Source organism: Hippoglossus hippoglossus, chromosome 13 (genome assembly GCF_009819705.1).
Source record: "Hippoglossus hippoglossus isolate fHipHip1 chromosome 13, fHipHip1.pri, whole genome shotgun sequence".
NCBI lineage: Eukaryota > Metazoa > Chordata > Actinopteri > Pleuronectiformes > Pleuronectidae > Hippoglossus > Hippoglossus hippoglossus.
In genome coordinates, this window is record NC_047163.1 from 1,266,871 (window position 1) to 1,289,370 (window position 22,500).

Genomic DNA, 22,500 nt, shown 5'->3' on the forward strand with positions numbered 1-22,500 from the left:
GTTATCACTTATTCAGTGAAATCCAAAGATTGGACTTATCTAATATTTATGGCTCCTCAACTTGCAGGGTAACGGAACGTGTTCGCATCACAGCAGCTTGTTTTATTTGCAGTAATTGTATACACACACCTGTGTATGAATTTAAAAAATGGAGTCATAACCACATCTGTCAACGCCTCAGTCAACAGCGAGACGGCAGCGCGCTCCCCCCCCCCCCTCGTCACTCCCGTGTTTGATGACTTCTGCCTGTTACACTTGTTAGTTCACCGTTTGTTTAGTGCGGAGGAACAATGAATCATGACTGCAGGCTGCAGCGCCGTCGTTTGCTCATTTCTGCAAAATCAACATGACTGTGATGTAAGAGGGACGGAAATAGACTCTCCATGTGTGTGTGTGTGTGAGAGTGTGTGTGTGTGTGTGTGTGTGTGTGTGTGTGTGTGTGTGTGTGTGTGTGTGTGTGTGTGTGTGTGTGTGTGTGTGAGTGTGTGTGTGTGTGAGTGTGTGTGTGAACAGCCTCGTGGCTGTGAGACGATGTGTTCGGGTCCATTAAAAGAACATCAAGGAGGGCGACTCTCTGATTGTATTGATTTTCTGAGCGGGCGGCTCTGACTAATATCTGATGGTATTAATGCTGGTTAATTATTCATGATAGCTATCACTTTACATACCAGAGGAGCTGTTTGGATACACACTCTCCACTGGAGACACACAGTTTAGAGTGTGTGTGTGTCTGCGTGATAAGAGGATAAATCAAATAGTTACGTTCCTCATCAGCCTCCATTCCTTTACACTAAACACATGTGCAGCCTGTGACATCAGATAAATAAAGTACACGAGGTGGACACAACACACTGAGTTGTCACCACCATTGTTTCTAATATGAACACAACCGTTTGATGCTGTTTGTCACTTGGCCGGATGATGACGGCGATGAATGTCCTCTATGTGGCGCTGCCGCTCGACATGTACGACAACAAGCCTGACAAGACAACAGAGTTAGCGCCCTGCGGTTGTAATGCGTGCGTCGCCCGGTGCAGCGTCAGCCCCTCCACGTTTTCCTGTTGTATTCACACTATCATCGGGTCACAGACTTGAAAACATGGAGCCTCCCATCACTGGCTGTCAGAGACCAAACAAAGCTGGAGCCGAGTGTCAAGTCAGAAACTTCTTCACCTGCTGAGAAACAGCGTTGATCACGTTCACCGTTTTCCTTGAATCGACAGGTGGAGGCAGCAGCCTGTTGCTCTCTGCTGGAGCTTGTGTCTCGCCCACTGACACTGGAACGACAGACCAGTGGCTCAGAAGTCCACTACACACAGAACAGACATGTGACGCAAGCCACTGTCGCCTCGATCAGACCTGACACGCAAACACGTTCTCTCTCATCAGCTCAGGAATTGTGTTGTGTTGTTGTTTAATACAATCTGTGTCCTACTTTTACTCTAAATTCATACGTGCTCTGTTCTGCTGAGGAACAAACACGCACACACACACACAGACACACACACACAGACACACACACACAGACACACACACACACACACAAATCTGTTCACTCTTTTCTAACTGGGACCTGCTGAGCTTCCATATTTATGCCCAAACAGGAGTGTGGCCTTAGGACTGTTTATCTTAAATGTGTCGTTTCATCCTCGGACAACAACGGCTCCAACGAGTGGATCCTCCTCAGGCCAACGTTTCCCAGAATTCATTGCACGCTGGTGACAAACTGTTTTTCAAAGAGATAATGGCATCGGCAAGCAATGACAGCCACTGATATTAAATGATATTAAATGATATTAAATGATATTAGCTAGTGACACAAATGAAGGGAATCCTGCGTAGAGCAGTCTGTCTCATTTCACTTCATCCTCTGTGGTTGTGGAATAATAAACTTAAAGGCGTTTAAATCGACATGTCAAAAACAGCTGTTGTTCCGTCTCCTTGTGCTCAGAGGTGAATCCCAGGACTTGTCTCTGTCCAGCTCCATCTCATTTCTCTGACCGCTTCATTCTGGACCGATCCGCCGGCAGGAAATACATTTCTGTGACCTCTCTGTTACCCGGGCATGTCTGCCACGGTAACCGCGAGGCCTCTGTTTGCCGTGGTCCCGGTGCGTCTGGATGGATCCTGACAGGACTATATTCTGTGAGCCGCGCTGCTCCGAGTGCTCTGAGACATTTATCGTCTCCCCGTCCTCACATGGAGACACTTGTCACAGCTGGAAGCAAAGTCACTGCAGCTGCTGTCAGAGCCCGCTCATGTTGTTGGTTACCTGAGTGAATGTTTCTTTATGACCGTTTCCCGGCAGTCGGATGAAATTAAAATCCAAACCCGTCTCAGAAGCGGCAGGAATGAAGCAAAAAAATATCCTGAAACGCTGGATGTCTCAACTGAGTTTGAACTTTTCAGCTCCACAGTGTAAATAAACCTCGTCAACTGTTTCAACCAGGGCTTGAAGTTCACAGAGGATGATTTCAGAAGTAACATAAACCTCGTTTAACCTTGTTCTCCAGAGGTGTCTCTCTTTACAAAAGTTGAATCTCTCGTTTCGGTGTCAAAACCTTCAGACTAATTTGTGCTGAAATGTTCAGAAACCAGCCTGATCCTACTTCTCAAACATCAGCTTCCAGGAGAGAGCGGCACGGAAATCTGAGGCTGGACGACGCAGCTCCGGCTCAGCTCTAAGGAAACCTGCTCCCATTTGTATGGAAATACATTGAGTCAGAAATCCTCAGTAAAACCCACGTGAAAGACAACACGACTTCAGGGATCACGATTCTGATTGAACGCTCAGATGTTGCATATTTTGTCACCGCATTTCATTCACACAATCCTGGTCCCTCTGAACTCGAAGGATTTTCATAAATGCATCTTTTATTCATCCAACACTAACGTCAGGAAACGTTTGATGGGTAAATTCAGGACGACTGAACCTGGAGCACGATTCTCTTGAGTCATTTACTCCAAAGGTACAAACAGCGAATGTTGGACTGAAGAACGCACAATGAATCGTTTGAGCCTTTCTGCTTTCTCACAAAAATAGACGATCAAAACCTTCAACTTCATTATTTCCTCTGTCATAATTCACACATTAAAACCTTCTCTGTGCTTGCAGCCATGATTGAGTTGTTTCCACGGAGCTGCAGGTTTTTTTACATTGAAGTGAAACCTCTTTGTTGGCAGCTTCATCTTTATGAACGATGGAGGTTGTTCTGCTGACGTTTCTGAGGTCAGGTGTAAACTGTGAAGGACGAGAGACGAGTTGATTCCATTTATTTCTTTAACTTCAGTTTCTCTGTGTCCTCCAGTGACTCCTCCCCCCCCCCCCCCCCCCCCCCCCCCCACCTGTCAATCACACCTCTGAGTGTGTTTATATTTGTGTACATATTATTATTTCTGATTTGCAGCATCACACACAAATTTCAGTTTAACACACTCACAGCTTAATTAACTCGCTCTTCACACACACACACACATACAGTACTACAATTATGTGTGACACAACAGCCAGGTGTGTGTGTGTGTGTGTGTGTGTGTGTGTGTGTGTGTGTGAGTTTATCTAGAAGGAACTTCTTGACACACACCAGCCATGTGAACCAGTGGATAGAATAATCTGTGAGGCTGAGCAGAAGAGTGACATCACCCTGTGAACACGTTTTCACGTTTCCTCCGTAAGGTTTGAAAAATAAGACAAACAGAGTTCAGGAATGAAACATCAGCTGTGTTGAAGTAGACTTGAAACTAGAGAAGAGCCAAATCGTGTGTCATTGAAAGTAAATCAGGATTTTACTGAGTCGTCCCCTGAAGGATTAAGTCTGTGACCAACTGAGGAAACATCAGGAAACATCAGGAAACATCAGGAAACATCAGGAAACATCAGGAAACATCAGGAAACATCAGCAGTAGAAACCATCCCAGAAAGCTCAGCCTCCTTCTCAAGTCATTTCTCTTCGTCGCGTCCATTAACAAGACTCGACCAGATAACTTTCCCAATCTGATTCAACTGCAAATGCTCACATCTGTTGTTTGAGGAATCAAATTTAGAAAATGAAGTCAAATAAAGCAGCTCACGACATTAAGAGACGGATGAAACTCCTCTCGCTGCCAAACGCAAGGCGGGGCCACTTTCCCAGAGAGGACTCGATGGAAGACAGATGCTTAGATGCTCCGCACCTAACGATTTTTCAGTTAATGAGATTTTTCCCACCAAGTCAATATACATTACGGCGCGACTTTTCATTTGTTCACTAAAACGTACAGCCGGTGTTGTGTGGTGTTCATTTCCAGAGCTATTTAGGTCTGTTGCTTTTAATTGATCATTCCGCAGCCAATTTGGAGCGGCTGACTTTGGTAGTTAATTTTAAAAGTAATTTCAAAGTGTTGCGTTTAGCTGTTCATCTTGGAAGCAATTTAGGGCCACTGATGTTAGGGTCCATTTAGCCACGCGGCTGATTAACTGGAAAAGGAAAAGGCAGGAGTGAGACTGTGTCTGTGAGATTCTGTTTGCTCCAAAGTCAGAACGGAGAAGATAGCAGGGCTGCTCACACAGACGCATTCCAACCACACACATATACACAAAATGCCAGAGCTCGGGCAGGACGCGGCGCACGGCGTGTGGGCAGGAACAGCATGCGAGTGTCAGTATGTTCTCTGAGAATCTACATGTTGTGAAGTCGGGTCAAACGTATTTGTGTAACCTTTAATCACACGTTCACTCTCAGAGGACGTCGCCCACAGAGGAAACATGTTCATTTTTTCTGCTTCCAGGAATATCCCCACGCACGTGCACCAAGTCGAACAGGTGGTCAAATAAAGGAGATGAAGAAGCATGCAATGAAGTCACGTCTGTGACTCGTGAGGTTCGGCAGCGGGCGCCATGTGCGAGTCGATCACAAGCAGCTTTCAGACCTGCACTCACGTCCCCACGTTTCCCTGGAGAATTCACAGTGAGCGAATATCGACGACGTTTCTAACTCGTGACGGACGTGAAACTGGAAAACTACAGACACAGAACTTGGTTAACGCTGTGGAAGGATCATCAGTGATTCGATTTCTACACTGAAAACACGTCCTGTAGTTTCAAATCACTTCAGATGTTTCTAGATATTTCTTAGTATTTCAGTTGACGTTTTATTCAACGTAGTCAAACCACGTGTGTGAAGGTCTCCAGTGACCTCCCTCCACCTCCAACCTCATTACCTGTCTACTACTTATACTGTACCTCTTCCTTTATTCTGAAAATGCGTGAGGTTAGTAGTGATCGTATCCTGTGGCCCACTCGTCCTGCACGGTGACTCCTCTCCACCTTCCTTTAGCATCCATCTAAATGTCCGTGTCGGCAGGACACATGAATTTATATTTCAACCTTTTAATTGCATCGCAGCTTCACTAATACTCGAGGCCTATAGAGTTCCATACACACACACACAGAGAGAGCCTGCATCGAGGTCGTGAATAATTAAACAACGTAAAGTATGTTTGACGGCTTCACTGAAGCAGTTTGCCGGGTCAGATGACATCACGCTGGCCGGAGGCGACGCAGGTGCAGAGCCTCGTCTCTCGGCCACCGGAGGCTACACGCTGCCGAGTGGAGATACGGGAGCAAAAAATAAAAGATGAGAAGATATAGATGCTTTAATGTCCCACAGTGCACTCAGAGTGGTGACTTATTAAACAGTATCACATACTGGCTTTATTTAGCATCGCTGGGCTGCAGTCATCCATGGAAAACACTCGGGAGAGAACGCAGAGGTACGATCTCCGGTGTCACGTGGGTGTGTTCAGCCTGAGGAGGTCACTGGGACTTTGTCATGAAGATTTCTACTTTATTTATAGTTTCATTATCACCCCTCTCACACGCTGTTGTCACAGGGATCCTGCTCAGTTATTTACCAACAGAAGGGATTCAGTGAAAGTGAAGCTTAACGCAGCAGCTCTTTAATTATACACCAAGTTAATGCACGTTACTAAACTAACCTGAAAGACACGTCGTGATAGAGACCGAAGAAAAGAAATCACAGTAAAGACGGAGATGAATAAACATTCAAACTCCCTCAAGGTCGGAGGTCAAGATCCAGACAGAAGAAATCTCTCCTTTTCACATGTCAAGTCAGCGAGGAGACGTTTGTCCTTGGTTTGTTCAGTGTTTGATGAGGAGGAGAAGCCTTCGTCGTCCACACACTTGAGTAAACCTCAGCAGCAGAGTTCAGTCGCTGATTAAAACACATTAACCCAGAAAGAAAACCACAGGGAAGTTTCTCTTCGAACACAACAGCCATTTTATAATAGTTAATCAGTACAAAAATCATTTAAGATGAAAGACTGTTGGTTTAGTGTAAATTAAATATTCTCTTACATGGACAAAAGAAGAACCTCAGGAGACTAAGAATCAATCTCTTTTCCACAAAATGACATGGAAGCTTTTCCAATAAAAATATCTTCATAGCCTCGAATCTCATTTACCATTTAAAGAGGAATGAATATGCAAAGACCTGATTGTGCTCCTTGTTGTAATATTGTAAACTTCACAATGACGAGTTATCCATGATCACCAGCTCTGACTTCGCTCACTTAGCTCACTTAGCTAAATGAACTTGTTAATTACTGATAACAGCTACACCTCAAAATGCTGAAGACAGATGGAGAGATGGGAGGAGAGACAGAGGGAGAGACAGAGACAGAGACAGAGACAGAGACAGAGTGAGAGATTGAAGAAGAGACAGAGACAGAGACAGAGACAGAGTGAGAGATTGAAGAAGAGACAGAGACAGAGACAGAGGGAGAGACAGAGACAGAGACAGAGACAGAGGGAGAGATGGAAGAAGAGATGGAAGGAGAGACAGAGACAGAGACAGAGGGAGAGACAGAGACAGAGACAGAGACAGAGACAGAGGGAGAGATGGAAGAAGAGATGGAAGGAGAGACAGAGACAGAGACAGAGGGAGAGACAGAGACAGAGACAGAGACAGAGGGAGAGATGGAAGAAGAGATGGAAGAAGAGACAGAGTGAGAGATTGAAGAAGAGACAGAGACAGAGACAGAGGGAGAGATGGAAGGAGAGATGGAAGAAGAGACAGAGTGAGAGATTGAAGAAGAGACAGAGACAGAGACAGAGACAGAGGGAGAGATGGAAGAAAAGACAGAGTGAGAGATTGAAGAAGAGACAGAGACAGAGACAGAGACAGAGATGGAAGGAGAGATTGAAGAAGAGACAGAGACAGAGACAGAGATGGAAGAAGAGACGGAGGGAGAGATGGAGTGATTGTTGTCGTTCCAGCAGAGACTCTATTGATTGTTCGTCCAAGCAGAGACAGAGACAGAGACAGAGACAGAGACGTCCATATTAGCAGAGAAAACGCTGTGTGAACTATTCACCTTCACTATCATCACACGTATCAACACAACAAACAGGAAATTAGCTGCAGATTAAATTAGACAAACACACACATTCCTAAACTCCACTGGAGGTTGTGTGCAGTTCTCCTACACAACATCGCACAACACCACATCACAATGTGAATTATCACAGTTATTCTCATCTGCCACCAGGTGGATGTTTATTTTCACTCTTGATAAAAAGTTACATTTATTCCGAGGTTCATTTAACGATTCATGAGACTGAGATATGTGTGTGTGTGTGTGTGTGTGTGTGTGTGTGTGTGTGTGTGTGTGTGTGTGTGTGTGTGTGTGTGTGTGTGTGTGTGTGTGTGTGTGTGTGGATCCATATCAAAATGTGGATCTAGTAGATTTATATTTTCACAGAGACACTTAATTGAGTGGTTTATTCACTGGTGTGTGTTATTGACTATTTCCTTCTTTATCATGACAATGATCTAACTTTTACAAGACATTTTACGAAACACTGAATAAACCAGATTCAGATCTCATCTTATCTCAGGTTGGTTTCGTTGTGAAAATGAAATATTGGCAGCAGGTAAAAGAAACACACATGTGCACGATATGTGAGTACGTGTGTGTTGGAGTCACAGAAACGACAAAACGTGCTGGAGGAAGCATCAGATAACGACATCACCTCAGAAGATCTGAGCTTTAAAGAAAGAAAACAGCATGTAGCATCTCTCCCTCCTCTTCCAACTCTGTTCATCTCTTCACCTCCGTCTCCGTCTTTCTACAGGATGGAATAAATCCACTTACACACATGAGGAAGAGATCGAGACGCCAGAAACTCCAGAAACTCCAGAAAATCCACACTGAGTAACACAGCCAAGCTCCTAATGGGGAAGGAAGGAGGTTCTGCAACGAGGAGGGAGGAGACAGAAGGAGGGAGGACTGAAGGAGGGAGGATAGAAGGAGGGAGGAGAGGGACTGAAGGAGGGAGGAGACAGAAGGAGGGAGGACAGAAGGAGGGAGGAGACAGAAGGAGGGAGGATAGAAGGAGGGAGGATAGAAGGAGGGAGGAGAGGGACTGAAGGAGATATTTTCTGAACTAACCGTATCAAACACAGATCAACAACTGGAGTCATCCCTTGTTTGTCCTCAGGGCAACAGAACTACTAAAGCAACAAAGATTCAATGTGACCTTTCATGGAGTAAAGACTGAGTCATCTGCATGTGAGAGGAGACAGGAGCCAGGACTGTGACCTCTGACCTCTGACCTCACATACAGTACGACTGAGGTTTACTCCAACATGTGAGAGGAGACAGGAGCCAGGACTGTGACCTCTGACCTCTGACCTCACATACAGTACGACTGAGGTTTACTCCAACATGTGAGAGGAGACAAGCCTCTTGTCCTGTTTCCAAATATCCACCAGTGGGAGCTGCTTCTATCGTGTGTGTGTGTGTGTGTGTGTGTGTGTGTGTGTGTGTGTGTGTGTGTGTGTGTGTGTGTGTGTGTGTGTGTGTGTGTGTCTGACATACACATCAGTATATCATTTTTTTTGGTAACTTGTCAGATCGGTCTTTTAAAGGATGATTTTACAGATTCAGGGTGACAGCAGTGTTCAGGAAACATGTCACACAAGACACGTTATCCCTCCGAGCTAATGCATGCTAACTATGCTAACAACAGTCTGCAGCTTCTGTCTCAGTCGCCTGGTGTCCAACTTATTATTAATGCTCAAGTTTCAGGAGACAGCTCGAATCAGATTAAGTGTTATGTGTTTGTGTCTTATGTGCATTAAAGGGTTAATGTAAAGCTATAGACACTGAAAAGCAATGTGTGTGTGTGTGTGTGTGTGTGTGTGTGTGTGTGTGTGTGTGTGTGTGTGTGTGTGTGTGTGTGTGTGTGTGTGTGTTGCACAGCTCTCCTATCTCTCCACGCAGTAATTGTCTTATAATTATTATTCATCACAGACTCTTTGATCGTGGAATTCTACTGATATTAATATTATCAGCTACTGGAGGGAGACGCGGAAATAGAAGAAGATGAAGAAGGAGAAGAAGAAGAAGAAGAAGAAGAAGAAGAAGAAGAAGAAGAAGGAGAAGAAGAAGAAGAAGAAGAAGAAAGAGCGAAACAATCAGAGAATAACTTGAAATCAGGATCCCACAGCGAGCTGACAAAAAAACACAATGATGAAAAGAAGAAGAGAACGAGTGATGGAGAGAGAACGTGTGATGGAGAGAGAACGTGTGATGGAGAGAACGAGTGATGGAGAGAGAACGTGTGATGGAGAGAACGAGGGATGGAGAGAGAACGTGTGATGGAGAGAACGAGTGATGGAGAGAGAACGTGTGATGGAGAGAACGTGTGATGGAGAGAGAACGTGTGATGGAGAGAACGAGGGATGGAGAGAGAACGTGTGATGGAGAGAACGAGTGATGGAGAGAGAACGTGTGATGGAGAGAACGAGGGATGGAGAGAGAACGTGTGATGGAGAGAGAACGTGTGATGGAGAGAGAACGTGTGATGGAGAGAACGAGGGATGGAGAGAGAACGTGTGATGGAGAGAGAACGTCTGATGGAGAGAACGTGTGATGGAGAGAGAACGAGTGATGGAGAGAGAACGTCTGATGGAGAGAACGTGTGATGGAGAGAGAACGAGTGATGGAGAGAGAACGTCTGATGGAGAGAACGTGTGATGGAGAGAGAACGAGTGATGGAGAGAGAACGAGTGATGAGAGAGAACGTGTGATGGAGAGAGAACGTGTGATGGAGAGAACGAGTGATGGAGAGAGAACGTGTGATGGAGAGAGAACGTGTGATGGAGAGAGAACGTGTGATGGAGAGAGAACGTGTGATGGAGAGAGAACGTGTGATGGAGAGAACGAGTGATGGAGAGAGAACGAGGGATGGAGAGAACGAGTGATGGAGAGAGAACGTGTGATGGAGAGAGAACGAGGGATAGAGAGAGAACGAGTGATGGAGAGAGAACGTGTGATGGAGAGAGAACGTGTGATGGAGAGAGAACGTGTGATGGAGAGAGAACGTGTGATGGAGAGAACGAGTGATGGAGAGAGAACGTGTGATGGAGAGAGAACGTGTGATGGAGAGAGAACGTGTGATGGAGAGAACGAGTGATGGAGAGAGAACGTGTGATGGAGAGAGAACGTGTGATGGAGAGAACGTGTGATGGAGAGAGAACGTGTGATGGAGAGAGAACGTGTGATGGAGAGAACGAGTGATGGAGAGAGAACGAGGGATGGAGAGAACGAGTGATGGAGAGAGAACGTGTGATGGAGAGAGAACGAGTGATGGAGAGAGAACGTGTGATGGAGAGAGAACGAGTGATGGAGAGAACGAGGGATGGAGAGAACGAGTGATGGAGAGAGAACGTGTGATGGAGAGAGAACGAGGGATGGAGAGAACGAGTGATGGAGAGAGAACGTGTGATGGAGAGAACGAGTGATGGAGAGAGAACGAGGGATGGAGAGAGAACGTGTGATGGAGAGAACGAGTGATGGAGAGAGAACGTGTGATGGAGAGAACGAGTGATGGAGAGAGAACGAGGGATGGAGAGAACGAGTGATGGAGAGAGAACGTGTGATGGAGAGAGAACGAGGGATAGAGAGAGAACGAGTGATGGAGAGAGAACGTGTGATGGAGAGAGAACGAGTGATGGAGAGAGAACGTGTGATGGAGAGAGAACGTGTGATGGAGAGAACGTGTGATGGAGAGAACGTGTGATGGAGAGAGAACGAGGGGATGGAGAGAGAACGAGGGATGGAGAGAGAACGAGTGATGGAGAGAGAACGAGGGGATGGAGAGAGAACGTGTGATGGAGAGAGAACGTGTGATGGAGAGAACGTGTGATGGAGAGAGAACGAGTGATGAGAGAGAACGAGGGATGGAGAGAGAACGTGTGATGGAGAGAGAACGTGTGATGGAGAGAGAACGTGTGATGGAGAGAGAACGAGGGATGGAGAGAGAACGTGTGATGGAGAGAGAACGTGTGATGGAGAGAGAACGAGGGATGGAGAGAGAACGTGTGATGGAGAGAACGAGGGATGGAGAGAGAACGAGGGATGGAGAGAGAACGAGGGATGGAGAGAGAACGTGTGATGGAGAGAGAACGTGTGATGGAGAGAGAACGAGGGATGGAGAGAGAACGTGTGATGGAGAGAGAACGTGTGATGGAGAGAGAACGTGTGATGGAGAGAGAACGAGGGATGGAGAGAGAATGTGTGATGGAGAGAACGAGGGATGGAGAGAGAACGAGGGATGGAGAGAGAACGAGGGATGGAGAGAGAACGTGTGATGGAGAGAGAACGAGTGATGGAGAGAACGAGGGATGGAGAGAGAACGAGGGATGGAGAGAGAACGAGTGATGGAGAGAACGAGTGATGGAGAGAGAACGTGTGATGGAGAGAGAACGAGTGATGGAGAGAGAACGTGTGATGGAGAGAGAACGAGGGATGGAGAGAGAACGAGGGATGGAGAGAGAACGAGTGATGGAGAGAGAACGTGTGAAGGAGAGAGAACGAGGGATGGAGAGAGAACGTGTGAAGGAGAGAGAACGAGGGATGGAGAGAGAACGAGGGATGGAGAGAGAACGAGGGATGGAGAGAGAACGAGGGACGGAGAGAGAACGTGTGATGGAGAGAACGAGTGATGGAGAGAGAACGAGGGATGGAGAGAACGAGTGATGGAGAGAGAACGTGTGATGGAGAGAGAACGAGTGATGGAGAGAGAACGTGTGATGGAGAGAGAACGTGTGATGGAGAGAACGAGTGATGGAGAGAACGAGTGATGGAGAGAGAACGTGTGATGGAGAGAGAACGTGTGATGGAGAGAACGAGTGATGGAGAGAGAACGAGGGATGGAGAGAACGAGTGATGGAGAGAGAACGTGTGATGGAGAGAGAACGTGTGATGGAGAGAACGAGTGATGGAGAGAGAACGTGTGATGGAGAGAGAACGTGTGATGGAGAGAACGAGTGATGGAGAGAGAACGAGGGATGGAGAGAACGAGTGATGGAGAGAGAACGTGTGATGGAGAGAGAACGAGTGATGGAGAGAGAACGAGTGATGGAGAGAGAACGTGTGATGGAGAGAACGAGTGATGGAGAGAGAACGAGTGATGGAGAGAACGAGGGATGGAGAGAGAACGTGTGATGGAGAGAACGTGTGATGGAGAGAGAACGTGTGATGGAGAGAACGAGTGATGGAGAGAGAACGTGTGATGGAGAGAACGAGTGATGGAGAGAGAACGTGTGATGGAGAGAGAACGTGTGATGGAGAGAGAACGTGTGATGGAGAGAGAACGAGGGGATGGAGAGAGAACGTGTGATGAGAGAACGTGTGAGGGAGAGAGAACGTGTGATGGAGAGAGAACGAGTGATGGAGAGAGAACGTGTGATGGAGAGAACGTGTGATGGAGAGAGAACGAGTGATGGAGAGAGAACGAGGGATGGAGAGAACGAGTGATGGAGAGAGAACGTGTGATGGAGAGAGAACGAGGGGATGGAGAGAACGTGTGATGGAGAGAGAACGTGTGATGGAGAGAACGAGTGATGGAGAGAGAACGTGTGATGGAGAGAACGTGTGATGGAGAGAGAACGTGTGATGGAGAGAGAACGAGGGATGGAGAGAGAACGTGTGATGGAGAGAGAACGTGTGATGGAGAGAACGAGTGATGGAGAGAGAACGTGTGATGGAGAGAGAACGTGTGATGGAGAGAACGTGTGATGGAGAGAGAACGTGTGATGGAGAGAGAACGTGTGATGGAGAGAGAACGTGTGATGGAGAGAGAACGTGTGATGGAGAGAGAACGAGTGATGGAGAGAGAACGTCTGATGGAGAGAACGAGTGATGGAGAGAGAACGTGTGATGGAGAGAACGAGTGATGGAGAGAGAACGTCTGATGGAGAGAACGAGTGATGGAGAGAGAACGTGTGATGGAGAGAACGAGTGATGGAGAGAGAACGTGTGATGGAGAGAACGAGTGATGGAGAGAGAACGAGTGATGGAGAGAGAACGTGTGATGGAGAGAACGAGTGATGGAGAGAGAACGTGTGATGGAGAGAACGAGTGATGGAGAGAGAACGTGTGATGGAGAGAACGAGTGATGGAGAGAACGAGTGATGGAGAGAGAACGAGTGATGGAGAGAGAACGAGGGATGGAGAGAACGAGTGATGGAGAGAGAACGAGTGATGGAGAGAGAACGTGTGATGGAGAGAACGAGTGATGGAGAGAACGTGTGATGGAGAGAGAACGTGTGATGGAGAGAACGAGTGATGGAGAGAGAACGAGTGATGGAGAGAGAACGTGTGATGGAGAGAGAACGTGTGATGGAGAGAGAACGAGGGGATGGAGAGAACGAGGGATGGAGAGAGAACGTGTGATGGAGAGAGAACGTGTGATGGAGAGAGAACGAGGGGATGGAGAGAACGAGGGATGGAGAGAGAACGTGTGATGGAGAGAGAACGTGTGATGGAGAGAGAACGTGTGATGGAGAGAGAACGAGTGATGGAGAGAGAACGTGTGATGGAGAGAACGAGGGGATGGAGAGAGAACGAGGGGATGGAGAGAGAACGTGTGATGGAGAGAGAACGAGGGATGGAGAGAGAACGTGTGATGGAGAGAGAACGTGTGATGGAGAGAGAACGAGGGATGGAGAGAGAACGTGTGATGGAGAGAGAACGAGTGATGGAGAGAGAACGAGTGATGGAGAGAGAACGTGTGATGGAGAGAGAACGTGTGATGGAGAGAGAACGAGGGGATGGAGAGAACGAGGGATGGAGAGAGAACGTGTGATGGAGAGAGAACGTGTGATGGAGAGAGAACGTGTGATGGAGAGAGAACGAGTGATGGAGAGAGAACGTGTGATGGAGAGAACGAGGGGATGGAGAGAGAACGAGGGGATGGAGAGAGAACGTGTGATGGAGAGAGAACGAGGGATGGAGAGAGAACGAGTGATGGAGAGAGAACGTGTGATGGAGAGAGAACGAGGGATGGAGAGAGAACGTGTGATGGAGAGAGAACGAGTGATGGAGAGAGAACGAGTGATGGAGAGAGAACGTGTGATGGAGAGAGAACGTGTGATGGAGAGAGAACGTGTGATGGAGAGAGAACGAGGGACGGAGAGAGAACGAGGGGATGGAGAGAGAACGTGTGATGGAGAGAGAACGAGGGACGGAGAGAGAACGAGGGGATGATACAGTGGAAAGATAGAAAAACAAAACTCAGACAAAGAGTAAAGAACAGATGAGAAGGAGGAGGGATCAGATGGAGAGAATGTGTGAGAAGATGAAGAAAATGAATAGAAGTCGAGAACAGAAGGATTTAAACTAAACTGAAATAACAAATGTTGGAACTTTACTTTAACCTTTGAATAAGATCAAATTGTTGCTATGGCGATGGGAGGAGTGGGATCTGCCATGTTCTGCTGTGTATGTGACAGATGATGAGATTTGTGCAGAACAACAGAATCAGTGAAGATCACATCTCCAACAAGGCCCAACTTTCCCTTAAATCCGGCGAAGCTGCATCGAGGAAGACAGGAAAGAAAATCCTGGATCCTCACCAACACTCAGCGAGTTCTGTTCAGCCGTGTTGACGTAAACTTGCTCTCAGTGAAAAATGCAAAGCTTTGAAAGAAAGAAAGAGCAGAAAAGAGCTAAATATAACCGACGTATGGCATTTAAATGTGATTCTTTCACAAAGATCCCACTGACGAACTCTGCTGGAGTCAGATTCGTGTGCACATAGATTCTCTCAAGTACAATAAAACCCTCCCAGAGACGAACTGGGTGTAAAACCTGAAGAAAGGTCAGACGGAGGGAAAGCAGAGCTGGAGAATCAGATGTGTGGGTGGTGGTTAAAGGTCAGCTCCTTTCTTGTTCTGTGAGAAAACACATGTGCTGCAGATAAAGATCAGATTCCCATCGTCTGCATGATAAACGACTGGGAGGGCAGCACAGCACAGACCTGACTCCCAGTGAAGAGACAGATTCGTGGACTCGGAGGACGAACACGTCTCCTGGTGAAGGAACAATACATCAGCTGAGTGGTCGTCAGAAAATCAGCTTTAAGCATCTATTAAGATGTTAAATGTGAGGAACAGTGTTACGTGTCCTCCAGAGACTGAACGAGAGCCTGGAGGACATTGTCAGATATTACTGTCCACCTCTCACCTCATTAAGAATTACAGGTAGTTTCACTGTAGATTGTTTTTGAGGCTGCGGCAGGTTCTCCTGGGATCAGGCTGCCAGCGAGAAAAACATCTCTCTCTGTGCTCATAAAAGAAAATCAAGGTCGTCTGCAGAGTCAGGAGGAAAATAAAGTTTCTCAATAAAAAAACTTCAGTGAGGAAGCAAACGAGTGTGAGAGAGAAATAAAGTGTTTGAACACTTTTATACGGACACAACATTTACACACGACAGTAAAGAAAACACAACTGAACATGAAACTGAAATTTACAGACCCGGGTTTGTGTCAGTAATAAAACACCGTGTTAGGTTTCAGGAAAAAAAACATCACTACAGCTTAGAGAAATATCCGGTGAGGATAGAAACACGTCTGAGGTTCCAGGTCACGCTTGATTAAGTTGTCGTGTCACAAACTACTTTCTAGTCTTATTTTTCACTGTTGGGACGGCGGTAGGAGGAGAGAGGACCTGAAGCTGGAGGAGGAGCTTGGACCTTCAGGAGGAGCTTGAACCTTCAGGAGGAGCTTGGACCTTCAGGAGGAGCAGCTTCATGACGTCAGGTATGAGGAGTCTGAGGAGAACACGGTTTCAGACCCGGTCCCCACAACAGACTCAAAACACCACCAGCCTCTTCTACCCCCAACTCAAGAATCATGTGAAACACTGTGGAGAGGGGGGGGGGGGGGGCACTTGGCTTCTGTTCTGGGGGCTGTCATGTCGTCCATCTTTATTTTCCGACTATGCTCCATCGCTCAGAAAAATATATCTTCAATTTCCTCCTGTAAAAAATCATGTTAAATTGTTTTGTATAAGCCAGAAACTAAATGCTCCATTAAATATAAAGGTATTCATAATGGAGACTGACCCCTTTATATAATGTTGTGGAATTATACATTAAATCATTAAATTTGTATTGTTAAAGCGTTAGCATGCAAAGTGCATTAGCAGGGCCGTGAAGCTCGTTGTAACAATTTCACTTTACTCCTGAGAAGCACAAAGTGCAGCAGCCTCCCAGTGAACTGAGGAGGTTCACGTGGCCCCGGAGACCGGAGACATTAAGCTCAGCTGAACGAATCACAAGTCACTTGAAGTTGTATTTAAATGTCTGCTGCAGTGACGTTAATGTGTTTGTGTTTCCTGTCAACACAGCAGAATGTCCTCTGTTGTGATATTGATATCAAGTCGTCTTTAGTGAGGAACACAAGGTTCGATTCCTCCAAAACCAGCAGCTCCGGATAAATGGACGCAGCAAGTGATGCAGAAAATTGAAAAGGATCCAAAATATTCAATGGTTGATTCTCTGAGAGGACGCACACGCACACACGCGCGCGCACACACACACACACACACACACACACACACACACACACACACACACACACACACACACACACACACACACACACAGGGAGGACAGTTTTATTTGTCATATTTCCACGAAGTTGATAGATTCAGACAAAGTTAGGAAGTTTAGAATAAAGGTTGGACGGACAGAAAGACAGCAGCATAGATTAGCATTGGAGACTACACTTCCCAGAATGCAACTCAACAGTGTCTTTAATTAGAGCATCTATCTCATATCAATCAAACTCCACGACTGTAACATCTGGTGACGTAGCAGCTTGTCGCTCTTATCCTTTAATTATTATATTTGTGGAGTATAAAAATTATAATCTGTTGTTTTGTGCGTTTGAAGTTACAATAAAATGCTGTAGTTAAAAGGACTGAGCTTTACTCAACTTGTGAACTTATAATGACTTTCTAGTAGTTTCTATTCTAGAAGAGTAAATCACCTCCTGAGCCCCTTTAAAAAACAAATAGGAGACGTTTCTCAGTTTTCGCTCTCTCAGTTCCTATTTCATGCCTCAGCAGCGATAATAAAAGTACGAGATGTAGTTTTTTATGGACGCGGGGATATTTATTGCATCTTTTGCCCGTGCAACCCTCTCACAGCTCTCCCTCCTGGACACTGGTTCTGTGGCTGATGGACGGACTGTGGCTTGTTGCAGATTAAACTGCTGCTGAAGTGTGAGATTCTGTGTCTGGACTAAAGTTCTGTCCTGACAGGAGACGAGAGGACGAGCGGGGGGGGGGGGGTCAAAGGTTTAACACGTCAGGATCCTGTCGACAAGAGATTTTAACACACAACTAAAAACAAAACACACGTAGGATCATACGTGTTCTGCAGCACATTCATGAACCGTATGTTTTACTACCTCCGTCTATTTCTGTAACTCGTTTCAATTCAGAGGCTTCAAGTGAGCTGCAGCACACACACACACACACACACACACACACACACACACACACACACACACACACACACACACACACACACACACACACACACACACACACACACACACACACACACACACACACACACAGCAGGAGTTGTGCCATCAGCTGTGCATGAGTCAGCAGAAGGTTTGCCCCGTCCTACATCTATTCAGGAAAACACACACATCACTGCTGTGTGTGTGTGTGTTCACATGCACATTCACACACGCACGCACGCACACAGGCAGCACATCCTGTGTTGGCACACACAGCTACACAGTGTAGTGTAGGCTCACTTTAAAAAGGGTGCCCGGCATCACACAGCACAAAATGTGCAGACTCACACTGACACACAAACATCTCATGAAGAAGAGAAACAAAACAAACACGCACACACACACACATGGATAAGACACACACACACGGACCAAGAGGCTGAAGTAGAACACACACAGACGACACACTGACGACACGCAGACGACACAGATGACACGCAGAAGAAGACGAGGACAGTGTGGAGTAGAACACACACAGAAGACACACACACACACAGAGACGACACACAGACGACACACTGACGACACACTGACGACACACAGACGACACACAGGCGACACGCAGACAACACACAGACGACACACAGACGACACACAGAAGAAGACGAGGACAGTGTGGAGTAGAACACACACAGACGACACACTGACGACACACTGACGACACACAGACGACACACAGGCGACACGCAGACAACACACAGACGACACACAGACGACACACAGAAGAAGACGAGGACAGTGTGGAGTAGAACACACACAGACGACACACTGACGACACACTGACGACACACAGACGACACACAGGCGACACGCAGACAACACACAGACGACACACAGACGACACACAGAAGAAGACGAGGACAGTGTGGAGTAGAACACACACAGACGACACACTGACGACACACTGACGACACACAGACGACACACAGGCGACACGCAGACAACACACAGACGACACACAGACGACACACAGAAGAAGACGAGGACAGTGTGGAGTAGAACACACACAGACGACACACTGACGACACACTGACGACACACAGACGACACACAGGCGACACGCAGACAACACACAGACGACACACAGACGAAGACGAGGACAGTGTGGAGCAGAAGGTCAGAGGACGTCTGTGGAGTGGAGATATTTTGACTGTTTAAAGTCCGACTTGGAGCAAAGTGGCGTCACTGCTCATTGAGCCGACAGCCTGTTCCCACAAAGATCTAATCTTTTTACCACCTGAAGCAGAAATGACCGAAATAGGGATTTGATCTGATCGTCATGTATCGACCAGTCACAACTCACTGACTTCACAACAGGTTAACATCACAAGCAGCAGCTCAGCTCCCAGTAACACATGCTCCAGCACTATGGACTTTAACACTTCTCAACTGTGCCATATTCATCTGTCTGTGCCATATTCATCTGTCTGTGCCAACGGTTCATATTCTCTCACGTCACATATGTCTTTATACTGTATATATTAGTTTAATACCATTCATATGTTTCTATATTTCTATATATTTCTTATATATCTCTACTTATTCCTGCTGATGTCTTCTTGCTGCTGTGCTGTTGCAAATGTCCCCGTTGCAGGACTAATAAAGGACTTTTTATTCTTATTCTTTATCGATCTTTTACAATATTTCCCTCTTCTGAAGCAGCGAATAAAACCTTCAGCTGGTTACTCGTCCGTCCACAGGACGAACTTTACCGCCTCAATCAAACATTGAACGCTTGCCAGGTCGTCTCCGGCTCCGCTCGCCTGTAATTATTCCGCACACATAATCAAACCGCACAGAGAATTACTGTAGCACATTAAAAATCCCATCACAGGAAGCCTACCTGAGTTTCCTGGGGCAGCAGGACGTCCTCAGGTGGAGTCAGAGCTTCAGAGGGGGAATTCACATTCCAGTCACGTCACTGGCCTCGGGGGTTACAACAGGATGACAAGCTAACAAGGACACCCTCCTCCCACCTGCAGAAAGGAGGAGGAGGAGGAGGAGGAGGAGGAGGAGGAGGAAGAGGAAGGTGGAAATAGAACAGGGAAGGAGTGCAGGGATGGAGAGGAGAAAGAGAAATGTCAACATGTTGCATCATTAATTCATTAGTAATCCCAAAGCTTCTGCTACCTTCTGTCTTCTGTCCCCCCCCTCCCCCCTCCTTTCTCTCTATCCATCTCCCCCCCATCCCCACTCTTGCTCTCTCTCTGGCTATTCTCCTTTCCTTTGCTGCTTCCCTTCTTTCCTTCTTTCCTTCTTCTAATTTCCTCGGCAAAACACCCGGAGAGTTTTTGGGAACTGATGGCTGATCGTATCTCGCAGTGAGTGGACACGAGAGCAGTTCTCACTCAGTAGAGATCCGAGCTCCACCGAGGCCGAGCGTCACATCAGTTCAATCAAGCTGCACCAAACTACACACACGTCATTCGGTCTTTATTTCCTGGGGAAAAGGTGAAAAATGGTGAAAAAACACTTGTAATGTTTCAGAAAGTGAAATTACTTGTGGCTGAACTCTGAGCTCTGTACTGAGCTTCTCACATCTTCCCACCAAGCAACATGATGCTGGGAGGAGCCGCTGTTCCCCCCCGACAGAAGCATGACAGCAGCTGGAGCTCAGGTAGAAGATAACTGTTTTTAATCATTACTATTGATTTGCAGGATTCTGATTCTAAGAATAAAAATATGGATCGAAAAAACACTTTAAAACACTGAACTATCGATTTATAAGAAATTTGGAATTTCTGAAAAATGCCAAATGTCTTATCTAATTGTCACGTGACTCAGGAAATGCCCCCAAACATGTGTACGACTAGATACAACTCCACCAAGGAGGCAAAGTGCAGGTAACACAGTTTGTTTGTGTTTGTCTGGGGAACAATCACCATGAAACTTGGTGGAATGAGGTTTTCTGGGTCAGAGACTAATTTTAACGTGGATCCGGATCAGGACCAGATCCAGGAAGTTTTTTTTCCACTTGAGCGATGAGGCTTTTCCAACGTCTTCATCGATCACTCAGAGAATTATGTGTGAATATTGATTTAAAAATGCAGACATGTTCAGGGGGCTGGTATCGATGCGTGTGTGCAATCATGTGCAGATCCAACTGAAAATCTGGTTCTCGTGGATTTAAATTGTGTTTCATCGGGGTTGTGCTTTTGTTGTATGATAACAAATAGAATAAAAAACCTGTAACTAGCACCGATATGTTTTTTAATAGTAAATGTTCTCTTGTCTTGAGCTGCGGACATTGACTAACAAACACCAGAAACACAATCCACCAGAGAAGAAGAGGAGAGGAACAAGAGAGGAGTAAGTGGCAGAACTCTCTCTCTCTCTCCTCTCAGCTGGAGAAACTCCTCTGACGTCCTCCTCCACACTGAAACCTGCAGATGACTGTTGGTGGAGCTCTCCTGGGCCTGTCCTGAGGCATGCTGGGAGAACGCGAGGTACCGCTAAGTGAAGCTGACGAGGAAGGTGGAGGGAAAGGATGGGCGCAGCGATACATATTGAAATAAATTCTTCACAGAGTTACTCCTGGAAGACAGTGAACATCACAGCCTGATGATGTATATACGGTGGAGCACGGTGCCAACAAGGTGCCTGAAGGTGGTGTTTATCTGCAGGTCTGATGTCGGGGGGGCCGTGGGTGTAGCGTGGGTGACTGTTCGCCTTCTGGAGGAATGGTTACATCACAGCCTTTGCATCGGCACATTTTATATACGTGTATAGATTGATTTATTTCTCTCTCTCTCTCTATCTTCTTGAGAATTTTTTTTCATTTTTTTATCAGAAAAAATAGAACTCTAAATGGAATAAACCTTAATTCGCTCCAGGCCTGCAGGGATGTACTTGATGTACTTTGGTTAATTTGATTTGCACGGCCATAAAAATAAATAAAACTAAGGTAATTAAACAAGGTGATAAAATGCAGCCACAACAGAGGAACACAGCAGAACCACAATTTGTTTAGCAGAGATAAATGACGGAATCGTCGCGCTGTAATAACTGTCCTCGAGACAAAAGAAGACAAATACAGCAAAGTCCCGATGATAAGATTCAGCTGAACCAGACAAGAAAATCTAAACGACTTTAAAACCCGACGTGATGGACGAGGGCAGGAAAACAACAGCGTTCATGAAAAATAAGCAGAAAATAAACATGAAGAAGCGTCTCCGGGGGGGGGGGTTAGAGGAGGGGAGTGGGAGGAGGACCACCGGGGAAACTTCCTCCATTTGGTTTAGACACTGGAAGAGCGAGGGGGAATCTCAGCGACGGCCGGGGAGCTGTCGAGTCAAATTATCAAAAACATCGCAGACAAGTGGGGAGAAGAGGAGATCAGAAAACGTTCTTAAATTCTGGAAAACGCAAAAAAAAACCCTGAACGATGATGCTGCCGCAAATATTCACTGGAGCCCTGAGAGCGGATTAATTCCCAGACGCACAGTTTCCTCCTCACCGAGTCACGTTTGTAGGAACTACAGCGACCGGTGCAAACTGATGCTCCTGGAGCTGAAGTATAAGAAGCAATAAAGAGAGCAACTGACCCATTTTTATCAAATATAGAATAAGTCCTAACCCAGGCAGCTGAAATGTACTCACACAGCACTTTGAAATAG

The 22,500-nt window shown here is 46.4% G+C and overlaps 2 protein-coding genes across 3 annotated transcripts in view; both read right to left on the reverse strand.

The window, feature by feature from the left end:
• The window catches only part of si:cabz01090165.1 (uncharacterized protein LOC100333421 homolog), a 218,312-nt gene that overhangs the window by 102,951 nt on the left and 92,861 nt on the right, over positions 1-22,500 (reverse strand). For both annotated transcript variants that reach the window (XM_034604875.1, XM_034604874.1), the window contains exon 3: positions 19,728-19,860. The gene's annotated coding sequence lies outside the window, so the exon portion shown is untranslated. The remainder of the gene's footprint in view (positions 1-19,727; positions 19,861-22,500) is intronic.
• The window catches only part of LOC117773061 (basic proline-rich protein-like), a gene marked incomplete at its 3' end in the record, with an annotated part of 270,081 nt that overhangs the window by 6,391 nt on the left and 241,190 nt on the right, over positions 1-22,500 (reverse strand). Inside the window, exon 5 of the mRNA XM_034604756.1 lies at positions 19,870-19,905. Within this exon, the coding sequence (XP_034460647.1) occupies positions 19,870-19,905 (36 nt within the window). The remainder of the gene's footprint in view (positions 1-19,869; positions 19,906-22,500) is intronic.